We start from the raw sequence: 17,364 nt of genomic DNA, 5'->3' as shown, positions 1-17,364 counted from the left end.
ACCATCTCGGACAATGTCTTCGACAAGCTGTTCATAGTCCTCTGGAAAAGAAATGTAAAAGTCAGTCAAACAAGCTTCCAATGATGTGTTCCTCTGTGCAGTTATAAACTGAATCAAGTTCATAGGGAAGGCATTAAAAAATACTCCTAACTTCCAGAGCCAATGAAGAAAATTCTTCATAACAATGCAGCATTGTTTGTACTCATCTGAATGGTTTAAGCAGATTATCATTTGCTGGTGCATATTTTTGTCTTATCCTCCTCATTTTTTTAATACAGTTCTTCTTTCTTGCTGTTTCCCAGCCTTATTGCTGTCAGAATCAAAATTTCCCAGTACGCATCGTGGGGTCAAACCTTTCTCGATGTGTCAATCTGTCAAGAGTGGGTCAGCTGGGTGACACTCTCCCCCTCTGAGTCAGAAGGCTGAGAGTTCAAATCCCACTTCAGACACAACAATCTAGGCTGACGTTCCAATGAAGCGCTGGAGGAATTGGCTGCACTGTCTGAGATTCCATCCTTTGGATGGGACATTAAACGAGGGTGAGGAGAAATTTCTTCACCCAGAGAGCGGTGAATCCATGAGAGCAGTTGAGGCCAAAATGTTGTGTGATTTCAAGAAGAAATTAGATATAGCTCTTGTGGCTAACGGGATCAAGGGATATGGGGGAAATAGGGATATTGAGTTTGATGATCAGCCATGATCAAAATGAATGGTAGAGCAGGCTTGAAGGGCCGAATGGCCTACTCCTGCTTCTAGCTTTTATGTTTCTATGTTTTCTAAGGACCTGTCTCCATCCTGAGGTAGAAGGGCGGCATGGTGGCACAGTGGTTAGCACTGCTACCTCACAGCACCAGGGACCTGGCTTCAATTCCAGCCTCGGGTCACTATCTGTGTGCAGTTTGTACATTCTCCCCGTGTCTGCGTGGGTTTCCTCCGGGTGCTCCGGTTTCCTCCCACAGTCCAAAGACGTGTGGGTTAGGTGGATTGACCATGCTAAATTGACCCGAGTGTCAGGGGGATTAGCAGGGTAAATATGTGGGGTTACGGGACTCGGGTCTGGGTGGGATTGTGGTCGGTGCAGACTCGATGGGGCGAATGGCCTTCTTCTGCACCGTAGGGATTCTAAGTCTAATCCGTTTTGAGGAGGAGCGTAGGAACTATCCTTGATTTCCTGACCAATATTTGTCCTTCAGTCAACATCTATAAAAAAGCAGATGCTGCCAGACCTGCTGAGCTTCTCCAGCTTTTTCTGTTTTAATTAACATCAAAAGAAGAACACATTGTCAGGTCAGGTATGTTGAGGCTTACTGTCAGCATATTGGTGGCTGGATTTCCTATTTGCAACAGTGACTGACACTTTAAAAGTACTTCATTGGTTGTAAAGCACTTTGGGGGATCCCTAAGATAATGAAGGGTGTTCCTGTACACGAATGCAAGACTTTCTTTCAGAATCTGCCCCATTCTAGCTTCCTTCAGTGACTCAATGAGATATTGTGGGTGGAATTTTCCCATGCCGCCTGCCACGGGAATCGTAGCGGGCGGGACACGGAACATGTGCTGAGCTCGGGTGGGATTTTCCGATCTCGGGGCGAGCGAGCCTGGAAAAGCTCGCCCTGTGGGTAGTCTTCCAGTCCGATTAATGCTGGGATAAGGACGTTGCCAACGGAGTTATTAGATCTTTGCTTTTGAGACGCAATTGTGTCACTGCAAAAATAAAGTGCATCATGAAACATTAAGATCTTAGCCAGCTGTACATCAATCAGGTAAAACAGCACATCACGAGCCTCACTCACCATCATAGGTGACATACGGTATCTGGAACCCTTTGGCGCTGTTTGCTTCGTTCGTTTTGAAATTGACCCAGAGTTTGCGGGATCTGGCAGTGAAGGCTATTGGCCGCTCGTAGGTCTGGCATGTTTCATACGTTGTGATTGACGTCGGTGAAGCTGTTGACAAAATTTCAGAAACGAGGAGGTTAAAGAATCCCAGTTTCCAGTGTCATAAACCTTCCCCCGTAAAACGAAAAAATGAAGAAATAAGACATGTTAAAAATAGACACCATGGGCTGGATTTTCCCATCTGACCCGACACGGGAATCGTAGCCAGCGGGACACGGAACATGCAAAGGTCCGTTGACCCCAGGCAGGATTTTCCGGTCTTGGGGCGAGCGCAGCTGGAAAATCCCGCCCTTAGTTTTCATGGTTTTACTCCGACTGTTTCCTCCCTTCTTCCCCTGAAGACCCTGTGTACAGATCTGGTCACCCTATTACAGAAAGGATATTATTAAACTAGAAAGAGTGCAGAAAAGATTTACTAGGATGCTACCGGGACTTGATGGATTGAGTTATAAGGAGAGGCTGGATAGACTGGGACTTTTTTCTCTGGAACGTAGGAGGCTGAGGGGTGACTTTATAGAGGTCTATAAAATAATGAGGGGCACAGATCAGCGAGATAGTCAATATCTTTTCCCAAAGGCAGCGGAGTCTAAAACTAGAGGGCATAGGTTTAAGGTGAGAGGGGAGAGATACAAAAGGGTCCAGAGGGGCAATTTTTTCACACAGAGGGTGGTGAGTGTCTGGAACAAGCTGCCAGAGGTAGTAGTAGAGGTGGGTACAATTTTATCTTTTAAAAAGCATTTAGATAGTTACATGGGTACGATGGGTATAGAGGGATATGGGCCAAATGCGGGCAATTGGGATTAGCTTAGGGGTTTTAAAAAAAAGGGCGGCATGGACAAGTTGGGCCGAAGGGCCTGTTTCCATGCTGTAAACCTCTATGACTCTATGACCCTGTTTAAGGTGATCAATTTCTACACTTGGCGAGAGCTTATTCAGTATGTTACTAGGTGGCCAGTCTTCCGGTTATCCCTTCCTGTGAATCAAGACACAATGCATCATCATTTACTTCTCACCCAACAGCTTTGCACTCTAACCATGGGCGGGATTTTCTGGTTACTCCTGCCCCGAGACCAGAAATTCCCGCCCATTGTCAGTTGACCTTTAAATGGTGTGTCAAATTTTCATCCTGCCCGTAAGTGTTCCCGCAGCAGACGGGACTGGAACATTTAACCCCACGTAACCCTGGATTTAGCAATGCTCTGAGCCCTGACTTCATCCCGGCTGTAGTAAGACTTTTTTTGTGTTCAGTCCTAGCCATACCTCTAGCAAAGGTGTCTCAGTAAAGCTATAACACTTGCGTCTACCCAACAATGTGGAAAATGGTTCAAGCATGTCCTGTCCAAAAAAAAGCAGGAATGATCGCTCCATCATCAATCATTAAACGAAACTTACTTTGAAATAACTTGCTCACCGATACTGTTTGAAGATTGAAGATTTTGCAAGGGGCTGCTGCTTTTCCAATCACAGGCCATTCCTCTCCCACTCAATAGTAAACCTATCAACACCTATCCTCCGGTGGGGAGGAAGAGAAAGAGACAGACGCTGTTGGGGCCCAGAGGGAGATAGAGATGCTGCCAGGACCCAGGGAGAGAGAGACACTGTTGGGGCCTGCGGGAGAGAGAGATGCTGCGGAAACGGGGGTGGAGGTTGGGTGGAGAGAGATGCTGTCGGGCAGTGGATGAGAGGGAAAACATTTGTTGCGGACCTGAGGGGAAGAGGTTGGCTGAGGGACACCGATGAAGGGTGGGTGAAGAGACTCACTGCCAGGGCAGGGTGGGGTGTGAGACAGAAAGCGGGAGAAAGTGAGCAACGGAGGGTATGCAGGTATGTGTGAGAGAGAGAGAGTGTGTGTGTGTATGTGAGAGAGAGAGAGAATGAGAGTGTGTGTGTGACGGAGAAAGAGAGTGAGAATGTGTGAGAGAGAGAGAGGGAGAATGAGACTGTGTGAGAGTGAGAAAGAGAGTGAGAATGTGTGAGAGAAAGAGAGGGGGAGAATGAGACTGAGTGAGAAAGAGAGTGACAGTGTGTGTGAGAGAGAAAGAGGGTGTGAGAGAGAAAATGAGTGTGTGAGAGAGAGACATTGTGCGTGAGACAGTGATAGTGTGAGTGTGTGTGTGAGAGAGAGAATGAGAATGTGCATGTGTGTGAGAGAGAGTAGTGCATGTGCAGGTGCGTGGGTGTGCAGGTGTGTGTGTGTGCAGGTGCGTGTGTGTGCAGGTGCGTGTGTGTGCGCGCACCGGGTTCACTCTCAGTCTCAGGATTCTCACTCACCCGCATCACCACACAACCATCTTTGGGCACACTCTTTAGTTGGCGTGCTTTGTCCCTTCCTGTCACACTCTGACCATTTTCCTTACTGCTACTTTGCTCGCTTGCATTGTTTTCTGTTTAATTTATCACACTTGATCGCTCGCCCCACTATTTAGTCCAAAGCCTTCCCGTCCTCCATCAGTATTTGATTCACCAGAACGCTGGTCCAAGCACAGTTCAAGTGAAGACTGCCCAATGGTAAAGCTCCCACTCTCCTTGTACTGGTGCCAATGCTCCATAGATCAAAACCCATTTCTCCCATACCATATTGCAGCCACGTATTTAGTTCTTGAATCTTATTCACCCTTTGCCAATTTGCTCTTGGCTCAGGTAATGATCCAGAGGTTATTACTGTGTGAACAAGTGAAGTGATTGCTCTCATTCCCCCAGTTAGGGAAAGAAAACTCAATCCTGCTTGTGTATACCCCCCATCCTGTGAGAGGACATGTTGGGATGTTGGGGATGATAGGTTCAGATTAATGATAATGATAAATGATTAAATAACCTGCTCGCACTCACTGCCAAAGCTCACAAAGGCCAGTGGCTAAGATATGTAGAGTGACAATAGCCAATAGAATAATATTGAGTCACACGCGGGGGTCGGGGACGTATTCTGTGTGATTCACAGCAAATACCAATGTTGGAGCAGCCCAGTTGAGACACTTGATGATTATTACACTGTCACTTCTGCTGGATCAGTGCTGCTCTCAGCTCACACATTCAGAACAACTTGCATGAATAGCCCTTGAGATGGTATTGGTGAGCTGCCTTCTTGAATATTAATTTGCTGGCCATCCCCACACCCCCACTTTTTGCCTTCAAACAACCGCACAACTTCAAACAGACCATTGTCCGCAGCAAACTACCCAGCCTTCAGGAGAACAGAGACCCTGACACCACACAACCCTGCCACAGCAACCTCTGCAAGACGTGCCGGATCATCGACACGATGCCATCATCTCACGTGAGAACACCATCCACCAGGTACACGGTACATACTCTTGCAACTCGGCCAATGTTGTCTACCTGATATGCTGCAGGGAAGGATGTCCCGAGGCATGGTACATTGGGGAGACCATGCACACGCTACGACAACGGATAATGAATACCGCTCGATAATCACCAGGCAGGAGTGTTCTCTTCCTGTCGGGGAACACTTCAGCAGTCAAGGGCATTCAGCCTCTGATCTTCTCCAAGGCGGCCTTCACGACACACGACAATGCAGAATCGCTGAGCAGAAACTGATAGCCAAGTTCCGCACACATGAGGACGGCCTCAACCGGGACCTTGGATTCATGTCACACTATCTGTAACCCCCACGACTTGCCTGGGCTTGTAAAATCTCACTAACTGTCCTGGCTGGAGACAATACACATCTCTTTAACCTGTGCTTAACCCTCTCTCCACTCATATTGTCTGTACCTTTAAGATTTGATTACCTGTAAAGACTCGCATTCCAACCATTATCTTGTAAATTGAGTTTGTGTCTTTATTTGTGAACACGACTCCCACTCACCTGATGATGGGGCAGCGCTCCGAAAGCTTGTGGCTTGTGCTACCAAATAAATCTGTTGGATTTTAACCTGGTGTTGTGAGACTTCTTACCCCATTTTAAATGGGCAGTGGGTCTGGAGTCACATGTAAGCCACCATGTAAGTTCCCAAAGAACATTTGCGGAGCTGATGGGTTTTATAGATGCCATGTTGGGATTTGAACTCCTGTCACTGATTCATTTGTCCAAGCCTCTGGGTTGCTAGTTCAGTAACTAATATGTGGTGTGTTACAGATCTTTCAGGGAGTGCAGGTTACTGTGGCACTTCTACCTGCATGGTGTAATCCGGAGCTATAGGTAGTGATGGTGGAAGCTCCAATGTTTTTTCTGTCACATAGTTGACCAGGAATCTCTCCCAATCTTACCGCCTGGCTTTGGCACGTTGGAAGGATTTTGACACACATGTCCGACTATTATAAACACACCTTCAGATCCTGGGGTGGGATTCAACCCTGGGACTTCTGGGTCAGAGGCAGGGGTGCTACCCACTGCACCATCAGACATTCCAAACTGCTACTATAGCCCTAAGCAAGTGAAAGGTATTTTATTAAATGGGAAGAGAAAGAATGGTTCATAAGGGGAACTGATGCTGAGCCAGGGATAAAGAGATTAGGAAACTGGTGGCACGGCGGCACAGTGGTTAGCAATGCTGCTTCGAGCGCCAGGAACCCGGGTTCAATTCCAGCCTTAGGTGACTGTGGAGTTTGCACATTCACCCCACGTCCGTGTGGATTTCCTCCAGTTTCCCCCCAGAGTCCAAAGACATGCAGATTAGGTGGATTGGCCATGCTAAATTGCCCTTTAATGTTGCAAGATGTGTAGATTAGGGGGATTAGCGGGGTAAATGTGTGGGGTTAAGGGAATGGGAGATGGGGTGTGCCTGGGTAAGATGCTCTGTTGGAAAGTCAGTGCAGATTCCTTGGGTCTGTACGGATTCTATGAAAGGGGAACAACTATTTGGTGAGAAAAGTCAGTTGGAGAAAGTTTAAAAGATGCAGAGGGGAAGAGGGAAACTGGAGAGATTCAGTGAGATTAGAGCCCGAGCAGGTAAACAGATGAAAGAAGGGTGGGAAGGGGGGCAGGGAGGAATGCGTCTGGTATAAGGTAGTTGATAAACTCACAGTTTTTCCTCATGACCAAAACATCTCCACAATCATCCTCGATGGGTAGGAAGATTTCCGGAACCACGATCAGGATTTTCCGTTTCGGAGGAGGGTTAATGTTCCAGGTGCACTCCACATTGGCTGGGTAGTTCCCGGGGTAGTTGGGAGATTCAATGTATCCTGTGTATTCCCCAAGTTCCCCGCCACACTGTCGATCTGTAGGAACAAGATGCATGGAATGCATGATTGAACTGAAGACGATGAGAGTCTCAAAGGAACACATCTGCTGAACCCTTGTTGGCCTTGATGGAAAATCTCAATCTCGTTGGGTCAGCATTTCACATCATACGCTGAAACAAATACTAAAAAACAATAAAACTCCTTTTTGGCTTCCTCTCTCTTTTACCACCAATCTCCCATGGATAATTATCATCTGCAGGATTCTAGCCGAGGTTCTCCTGTTAGCCTGTTATCATAGAATCCCTACAGTGCAGAAGGAGGCCATTCAGCCCATTGAATCTGCACCGACTCTCCAACAGAGCATCCCACCCACACCCTATCCCTGTAGCTCCATGTATTTACCCCACTAATCTCCCTAACCTACATATCTCAGGACACTAAGGGGCAATTTAGCATGGCCAATCGACCTAGCCCGCACATCTTTGGACTGTGGGAGGAAATCGGAGCACCCGGAAGAAACCCACGCGGACACGGAGGGAATGTGCAAACTCCACACAGTCATCCAAGGTCAGAATTGATTTTGATTTGATGCTTTAAGTTTCCTTTCCAGTTTGTCCTTTGTTTCGGGCGGTTCTCCTCCTTTTGGAAGCTGCCCATTTTCATTTGTCCCTTTGTTAAGTTGATTTAGTTTACTTGTTTGATCAAAAAGACTGGTAATGATTGTCTGCCCAATCAGAGAGCCTCATCTGTACATAAATATGTCAGGTCCACTAGCAGTCCGGATTCAGACTTTATACCTGAAGCTTTCTAGCAGTGGAATAGAGTTTGTAAATAAAGGGAGTCTGGTGGAGGGACACTGGCCTCCGAGGAGTTACTTCATTACTGTTCTCTTTATATATTAACGATCTTGATGACGGGACTGGGAGCATTCTGGCCAAGTTTGCCGATGATACAAAGATAGGTGGAGGGGCAGGTAGTATTGAGGAGGTGGGGAGGCTGCAGAAAGATTTAGACAGTTTAGGAGAGTGGTCCAAGAAGTGGCTGATGAAATTCAACGTGGGCAAGTGCGAGGTCGTACACTTTGGAAAAAAGAATAGAGGCATGGACTATTTTCTAAACGGTGACAAAATTCATAATGCTAAAGTGCAAAGGAACTTGGGAGTCCTAGTCCAGGATTCTCTAAAGGTAAACTTGCAGGTTGAGTCCGTAATTAAGAAAGCAAATGTAATGTTGTCATTTATCTCAAGAGGCTTGGAATACAAAAGCAGGGATGTACTTCTGAGGCTTTATAAAGCACTGGTTAGGCCCCATTTGGAGTACTGTGAGCAATTTTGGGCCCCACACCTCAGGAAGGACATACTGGCACTGGAGCGGGTCCAGCGGAGATTCACACGGATGATCCCAGGAATGGTAGGCCTGACATACGATGAACGTCTGAGGATCGTGGGATTATATTCATTGGAGTTTAGGAGGTTGAGGGGAGATCTGATAGAAACTTACAAGATAATGAACGGCTTAGATAGGATGGACGTAGGGAAGTTGTTTCCATTAACAGGGGAGACTAGGACGCGGGGGCACAGCCTTAGAATAAAAGGGAGTCACTTTAGAACAGAGATGAGGAGAAATTTCTTCAGCCAGAGGGTGGTGGGTCTGTGGAATTCATTGCCACAGAGGGCTGTGGAGGCCGAGACGTTGAGCGTCTTCAAGACAGAAATTGATAAATTCTTGATTTCTCGAGGAATTAAGGGCTATGGGGAGAGAGCGGGTAAATGGAGTTGAAATCAACCATGATTGAATGGTGGAGTGGACTCGATGGGCCGAATGGCCTTACTTCCGCTCCTATGTCTTATGGTCTTATTACCAGATTGGCTTTCTCTTGCAGCTCTCAAAATACAAATGGATTCTTACTTTTGCATTGCCTCACAGTAGTTGACCCGTCAAAGTCAGTCGTGGTGTTGCCGGGACATGCGATGCAGTAATTCTGTCGAAACTCCGGCTGGTAGGTGCCCAAGCCACATCGTATGCACCTGTGAACTGTTGTGTTGTAATAATGGCCTGGGGAGCACTGAACTGTGAGAGTTTGAAAACAGTATCGTAATTACAAACACAAGGACACACCAACATCGAATCTGTTCATCGTTTAGAGCTGAATAATCACAGGTTAGATCGAAAAAAAAACCTTTTATTTCTGTCAGCAGATACAGAGTGTTCAAAAATGCAAAGGTTTTTATTTAGACATTGTCCCACCTTTGTTCACCAAGTGAATTTGTAAATGACTAATTTTAATAATTATCCACAAGTACAAAAATTGGTGTCAAAGGTTTGACTAATTTTCAGCCATGTTGAGGGAAAGACCAGTTTGTATTATTGTAGTTTCTACTGAGAATGTTCAATCCACCAATGTCAGATCCAGAACATTCAATCACCAAAGCCAACTCTACAAGAGTCACTCATGGCTGTTCTTTGATTGAATAGTTCATTTTAAGGTAAATTGGTGTTGTCTTTGGAGAGACTCCTTCTCTGGAGTAAAGGCAACAATAAATTTGCAGCAGCCATATAATTTGTAATTAAATCCTCATATTCATATTTAATTGTCCACCCTTTACATAGAATCCCTACAGTGCAGAAGGAGGCCATTCAGCCCATCAAGTCTGCACTGACAACAATCCCACCCCTATCTCCAGAACTGCACACATTTACCCCGCTAACCCTCTAACCTACACATCCCAGGACACTAAGGGGCAATTTAGCATCGGCCAATCCACCTAACCTGCACATCTTTGGCTTGTGGGAGGAAACCGGAGCACCCGGAGGAAACCCACGCAGACACGGGGAGAACAAGCAAACTCCACACAGACAGTGACCCGAGGCTGGAATTGAAACCGGGACCCTGGAGCTGTGAGGCAGCAGTGCTAACCGCTGTGCCACTGTGCCGCCCATAAATTGAACCTGTACTACATGAGCATGCAAAGTTTCCAAATGTTTTCCAGACTCCACGAGCTGGGTTTTCCCGTGGCGGAGGCAGCTCGCCATTGGCTGTTGGCAGGATCTTCTGTCCCCGTTGAAATCTATGGTGTTTTGTTTGATCTCGCCTGCTGCGCCGGGGGCTGGGGGGCGTTGGGGGGGGAGGATCAGAAAATCCCACCAAGCATGCGGAAATCAATCTCTTCCTTGAAAAGAAGGGATTGGCAGAAAATTCTGGGCCAGTTTTCTGCTGGTTAAATTGGAGCACCATGGCCTATGGGTTGCCAATCCCTTGCTTAAAAACTGGGAGTAAAATAGGACTTAGAAATGGGAAGGTTGCTAACGGTGGTGCCATTTTGAGCAAGTGAGTCCCATATTCTATCCCTGACCTAAGTTGAGTTTGCTGATCTCAGCCAGTTGGTTTCAATAGACTTCAGTAGTCTGGGGTTAGGGAGCAGGGAGTCAACAAGTCTTGTGATAGATATTCAATGAATCCTGCTGCAAAGTATGTGCATGTTAACATTGTGCAAGGACAGGGTATGGATGGAGTACCTTACTCCCTGCTGTCATTTAGCACAATGATGCTCAGTCTCTCGATTCCTATGTGAGAAACTGTCACTGAGTGAGGTACTGAAGACTGACTGACATCAGGAGAGCGAAGAGCAAAATTATCAAGGAAAAACCCCCTGGTCCATCCTTACAACTTTTCAAAAAACCCCAGGATGCAACTTCTTTTAAAGTTTGTTTATGGGGTGTGAGTGTTGCTGGCCAGACCAGCATTCTTATTGCCCATCCATATTTGTCCATGCGAAGGTGATAGTGAGTCGCGTTCTTGAACTGCTGTAGCCAGGGGATGTAGGTGCTCCCACAGTGCAGTTAGGGAGGGAATTCCAGGATATCGATTCAGTGACGGTTTAGGAACAGTGATATAATTCCAAGTCCGGATGAGCTGTGACTCGGAGGAGAGCTGTCAGCTGGTGGTGATCAATAAGTCTGCTGCTCTTGTTCTTCTAGGTGAGATGGTGAGTTTGGGAGGTGTTGTTCAAGGAGCCTTGGCGAGTTACTGCAATGCATCTTGTAGACACACTGCAACCTCTGTGCAGGGAAATGAATGCTTAGGGCGATGGATGGGACGCCAGTCAGTTAAATATATTACTTTTGGAATTTGTACCGCAGTCGGAGAGATTAATCAAAAATGTCTATGCATATTGCTACTTATTTTTCATGAATATAAACGTTAAAAAAGCTTCCTGTCCAACAGCGTTTCTTACTGACCTTTAGTATCACAGTCCTGGAAGGATGAAGCTCCTTCATGTTTTGTCATCAATCCTCCTCCACATTGGAAACACAGTGTCCGGCCTAGTTCAGGCTGGTACGTACCTCGACTGCACAATTGGCATGGCTGAAACCCATCTGATGAATAATGGCCTGGACTGCACTGACCTGTATCAACAATCACAACAGTAAGCTGACCAGTCATTGCTTAATCTAAACTAAACAGAAATCAAGGTGCTCTGGACCAAAGGCAATGTTTATAAAAGAAAGCATGGGTCAGCGTGAGGAAATGAGTGAGGATTTGCTTTTCCACCTCTAGGATTGGGGTTTGATTTCAGTTTAGACAGGTGGAATGATGATTTATGCCAAAGTATTGGTTAAGAAAATTAATTAAAATGTATTCAGAAACCCTCAATCTTCTTTCTAATGCGTATAATCCAAAGCCACAAGCCATACTCATCTGGCTTTGGAGCAAATCACTGCGCAGCATTGAGGTAGATCTACGTATGTTTGTTGGTTCATTAGTGCCACAAGTAGGCTTACATTAACACTACAATGAAGTTACTGTGAAAATCCCCTAGTCACCACACTCTGGCACCTGTTTGGGTACACTGAGGGAGAATTTAGCACGGCCAATGCACATAACCAGCACGTCTTTCAGACTTTGGGAGGAAACCGGAGCACCCGGAGGAAACCCACGCAGACACGGGGAGAACGTGCAGACTCCACACAGACCCAGGCCGGGAATCGAACCTGGATCCCTGGCGCCGTGAGGCAGCAGTGCTAACCACTGTTCCAACCTGCGGTCCCTCTTGTAGGCTGGCTTAATTCAGCTTTCATTGGGCTAAATTTCACCAGTCCTTTGGGGATGGACTGGGAGAAGTGAAGGCTAACAAAGGGTGAGGTTGGATGCCCACATCTTCATGCTGCCATGCCATTTTGTCAGTGGCAGGAAAGGTGATGGACAACCTGCCCGTTTGAAGCTCAAATGAGCCATTTATGTGGCCAGTTAAGGGCCTCTTCCCATCTTTGCTGGCATTATCCCAGTGGCTGGTGGGGTGGGGGGCGGGGGGGGGGGAGTTGCGGGGAGGCGGGTGGGGTTGTTGGGAGGGGAGAAGGCCAGATAAACCCTGCTGGGCTCTGGGAGCAGAACCCTTGTATTCCAACTCTTTATGGCCCGTGGAGCAGCAGCGGCACCCCCTCCCCCCCCCCCCCCCCCACCCCCCCCCAGACCCCGCAGCAATGGCCACCCCTGCAGTGCCAACTGCAGCCACACACGGACACACATACTTACACAAGCAAACTCACAAGCACCTACACCTAAACCATGCTGAAATCCACAGACAGTCACACACAGACTGACTGACACACGCGCAGTTCACTCACCTGTGCATACACTTATGTTACTTGCTCCTGTTGGGCCTTGGCCATCGGTCCCAGGGCATAAGTCACATGACAACTGTCCGTCCTTCTCCTGGTAGGTGCCGGCAGGACATGGAACACACTTCTCCTGCTGTCCATGATAGAAGGATCCTGACAAGCAGCTAACTGAGAAACGGAAAGTGCTGGTGAGGGGAATGGCAAAAGCAACAATTCACCAAAACACCTTTCTGTTTCTACTTTGCTCAACAGCATTTATTTCCTTGATTACAATATTTATAGATTTTGTGAGAAATTCCTGTGATATGTTAAAACGTCATGAACCATTGAGCTGCGTAACACTCAGAGAGGGTACAGTACGGGCACTGTGAGTAGGAAATACTGTACAAGCCTCGCCACTATTCATACGCCAGCATTTTCCAAAGGGAAAATGAACTGTCTGCTTGCACGGTGGCACATCAGCTTATTTGTATGTTCGAATTGGGAATTTGAGTTCTATATATATTCAGAAGCAATGCTATTTTAACTATGTACGTACGCATTCCTCTGGACAGGCTGCCTGTTACCAGAGGAACTGGTAATGGCCAGCATTCTATGTAATGTATTTATTTTCTGAATTATTCTCCCGCCATCAGCCTATCTCAGCCAGACACCTCTGCTAAGAGGTCAAGTGCGCAGCATGCTCCCAGTCCACTATTAATGACCTCGTAGTGCACCTCCAAAAAGGTACTGAGAGTATCAGTCATGTCTCTCCGTCTCTTTCAATCTCTCTTTTCTTTACAGGTCGACATTTGTTAGCTGCCCCTCATCTTGTATTTCTTAAGTCCTTTCCCCTTTGTATTTGTAATATAAATGGGTAGCATGCACCCATCTACTTCTATATTAACTACTGCAAATGAGAACAGGCCAATGAACCTTCAGGCTTGTCCATTCTATAACTTACAGCTGTGTTGTTTAACAACTGCATTCACTGCTCATCTCCCCTATCTGTGAAAGGGTCGATCTGTTGGGTTGCATCGCTGAGGGCAGCAGTTACCCCTTCATTTCTTTGCTTAAGTGGCCATTATTTACTTGCAAGCCTGGACAAGTAAATGTTAACAGCTTACTGGACCACAGAGCGCCGAGCCCCACTCTGTCTTCATCCTATATCCTAAAGTGTGCACTTCCAGTGGGATATCACTGGTGAATCATCAGCAATAGACATGTGGACAAATTCTTCCACTTCCCAAACGAAAGGTGCTTCGGGTTCTGATCACTGCCCAGTGAGCATCAATTGAAAAGGACCGAAGAGGATCCACATCTGGAATGTTTGTCGGCTGCACAGCTCAACTACTCGCTGAGAAAACCTGCTGTGCCTTTGCAGGAAATACATTTAAAATTTCATTTGTTTTATATTTTGGTACAAATCTCTGGTTAGTAACAAATTTGTCACTTTTACTTTCGGAATGCACCGGTTACATTTTCTTTTCACGTACAATTAAAAAAATCATTTAAATTTTAATATTCGGTTGAGTTTCCAAGGCAGTGGATTCTTCTTAAAAATAAATTTCACAGAATTGTGCAATGATACTCTGATAACCACCACGAGGTCCATGGGGGATCACTACTGATCTCCCCGTGGGGCTCATTGAATATGAGTTCCTCTGGTAACAGGCAGCGGCCTGTCCAGCTAGAGCTCATTACCTCAGCCCTTTCTATGGAAGGCCCAGGACTGGGCCTGCTGAACTGCAGTCCTGTGCAGTCCAAGGGGCTTGGAGCTCCGAAAGCTTGTGTGGCTTTTGCTACCAAATAAACCTGTTGGACTTTAACCTGGTGTTGTTAAACTTCGAACTGCAGTCCTGGCAGGGACTAGTGTATGTACACCAAGGTAGTGGATTTACTTTGCATTCTGTAATAAACTATGTTCTTTTGTATGGGCGGCACGGTAGCACAGTGGTTAGCACTGCTACTTCACAGCTCCAGGATCCCGGGTTCGATTCCCGGCTCGGGTCACTGTCTGTGTGGAGTTTGCACATTCTCCTCGTGTCTGCGTGGGTTTCCTCCGGGTGCTCCGGTTTCCTCCCACAGTCCAAAGATGTGCGGGTTAGGTTGATTGGCCAGGTTAAAAATTGTCCCTTAGAGTCCTGGGATGCGTAGGTTAGAGGGATTAGTGGGTAAAATATGTGGGGGGAGGGCCTGGGTGGGATTGTGGTCGGTGCAGACTCGATGGGCCGAATGGCCTCCTTCTGCACTGTAGGGTTTCTATGTTTCTATGTTTTTCCAGTCGAGTTTCCTGAATCATTACAGATACAATACAGGAGGAGGCAATTCGGTCCATCCAATTTTTGCTAGCATCTGATTAACTATTTTGGGGCATCGATCCTGAACCTGATTTTCTAGTTTAAGAAGCTATTGAAGATATGCTAACATAATCAAGCTGAGGGGCAGAGCTATAGAAGATTCAGAATGGAACAGCAGACCTTAAGGTGACTGGAGAACAAGGTTATGGGTGAGACTCTCTGGCCTCCCAGCCACATGTTTGCCACCCGCAGGAGGTAGCCTGTTGTTTGTTAGCGGCAGGATTCTCTGCTTCCGCCGCTGTCAATGGAATTCCCATTGACATCACCCCATGCCGACGGAAAATCCACGGGTGAGGGTGCGCTTCCGGCGGGACCCGAGAATCCCGCTGGCGCGAATGGCAGGAGAATTCCTGGCCTATGTGAGTACTTAGGATGTCAAACTGGAAACCTGACCTTTTGAGTGCTCGGATATTGATTTGATTTGATTTATTATTGTCACATGTATTAACATACAGTGAAGAGTATTGTTTCTTGCGCGCTATACAGACAAAGCATACCATTCATAGAGAAGGAAATGAGAGAATGCAGAATGTAGTGTTACAGTCAAAGCTAGGGTGTAGCGAAAGATCAACTTAATGCAAGGTAGGTCCATTCAAAAGTCTGACAGCAGCAGGGAAGAAGCTGTTCTTGAGTCGGTCGGTACGTGACCTCAGACTCTTGTATCTTTTTCCCAAAGGAAAAAGGTGGAAGAGAGAATGTCCGAGTGTGTGGGGTCCTTAATTATGCTGGCTGCTTTGCCGAGGCAGCAGGAAGTGTAGACAGAGTCAATGGATGGGAGGCTGGTTTGCGTGATGGATTGGGCTACATTCACGACCTTTTGTAGTTCCTTGCAGACTTGGGCAGAGCAGGAGCCACACCAAGCTGTGATACAACCAGAAAGAATGCTTTCTATGGTGCATCTGTAAATGTTGGTGAGAGTTGTATCTGACATGTTAAATTTCCTTAGTCTTCTGAGAAAGTAGCAGCGTTGGTGGGCTTTCTTAACTATAGTGTCAGCATGGGGGGGACCAGGACAGGTTGTTGGTGATCTGGACACCTAAAAACTTGAAGTTCTCGACCCTTTCTACTTCGTTGAGTGGAATTTCTACTTTGAGTGAGTGGAATTAAGTGTCACAAAGAGGGTGTGTCACCTGAATGTCAGAAATGCAGCAATGTGCTTTCAGGAGTTGTTTATTGTCCTGTATTATCAGCTGTTTTGTAAGTTCAGTTTGATGAAGTTCTGCAGTGACTTCACTGAAGTAGGTTTTTTGTTGAATCTTAATTCAGAAAAGTACAAAAGAAAAGTCAATCTATGTATTTCCTGGCTTCAGACAGCCAGCCGAGCTTTATGATTCGCTGCCATCTCACTTATGCCACACACTTACCACATTTCCCATCCACCCACTCCTGCCCGATGTTGCAGGCCTCCAGTTTCTCCGGCGCTTTTGCCAACTTCTTTGCCACCTCGTACTCTGTCCCGGAGAAGCGAATGTGGAAGCGCTGCTGATTGATTGATTTCTTCAACGTTTTAATGGCGGATTTCAGTTTCTTCTCCATCTTCTGTCGCAGGCAGTTGATGTTGCAGCTGCCTGCAAGGAATGGTTTTGTCAAAAAGTGAGTTGGAGCGAATTGGTTGGAGCAGTGGGCAGAGTAAAAAGGCGGGAACAATCTCAGTCTGGGACTTTCCTTCAGTCGAGATCACCGAGGGTGTCACCCTGCTGGAGTGTGATTTGCTCCTCGTTGCTGAGGCAAGGTCGAGAGGGCTAAGAGTGTGACTGCGCTACACCTGGAGCACTTAGAGTGCATCATTCCATAGCACTAGCATTCCTTGTTTTGAAAAGCACAGGACAAAATCAAAGTGAACTTTGAGCAAGGGAATCATTTTGCGCTGCAGTCATTTAGCATCACTCTCTGGGGGGAGGGGTATTATTCTCAGATTTTATGCAATATTCGCAAACACAATGACACCATATTGTGTACATGAGAAGCAAAAAAATGCTTGCTGTGGTTTCAACATAATCTAATGTAATCAGTTCTCTTCTGTACAAAGAAAGTGTGACCCATTACGTTTTTGCCTTAATTTCAGCATTTATTCTATTCTATTTTAGATAAATGCTTTAAATAGAACAAACAGAAGTGGAATTTTCCCGTCCCTTCAGACTATTAAGCTGGTCTCTGGATTATGAATAATGTTTAGAATTGGGGAAAATTACGCTTGAAAACAAAACGAAACAATGGATAATAACATAAAACAGGGAGTTGATTAGAGGCAGACTTCTGGAGAAATGATGAGATGCGAATTAGCCGATCAGTGGAAAAACAAGTGTTTACATTTGACTAGAGAAAACAATGGGGCTATAGAAGGGCTAACTTCAAAATGGAGA

General features: G+C 46.4%; 1 protein-coding gene across 3 annotated transcripts in view; it reads right to left on the bottom strand.

The window, feature by feature from the left end:
- The window catches only part of LOC144479192 (signal peptide, CUB and EGF-like domain-containing protein 3), a 399,824-nt gene that overhangs the window by 7,708 nt on the left and 374,752 nt on the right, over window positions 1-17,364 (bottom strand). For all 3 annotated transcript variants that reach the window (XM_078197827.1, XM_078197828.1, XM_078197829.1), the window contains 7 exons: window positions 16,366-16,569; window positions 12,669-12,830; window positions 11,283-11,450; window positions 8,952-9,113; window positions 6,882-7,079; window positions 1,794-1,946; window positions 3-41 (listed from right to left, as the gene is read on the bottom strand). In XM_078197827.1, the coding sequence (XP_078053953.1) occupies window positions 3-41; window positions 1,794-1,946; window positions 6,882-7,079; window positions 8,952-9,113; window positions 11,283-11,450; window positions 12,669-12,830; window positions 16,366-16,569 (1,086 nt within the window). The remainder of the gene's footprint in view (window positions 1-2; window positions 42-1,793; window positions 1,947-6,881; window positions 7,080-8,951; window positions 9,114-11,282; window positions 11,451-12,668; window positions 12,831-16,365; window positions 16,570-17,364) is intronic.

The sequence above is a fragment of the Mustelus asterias genome, chromosome 25 (genome assembly GCF_964213995.1).
Source record: "Mustelus asterias chromosome 25, sMusAst1.hap1.1, whole genome shotgun sequence".
NCBI lineage: Eukaryota > Metazoa > Chordata > Chondrichthyes > Carcharhiniformes > Triakidae > Mustelus > Mustelus asterias.
The sequence above is the reverse complement of the archived record's forward strand: the minus strand, read 5'-3'. Positions and strand labels throughout refer to the sequence as shown.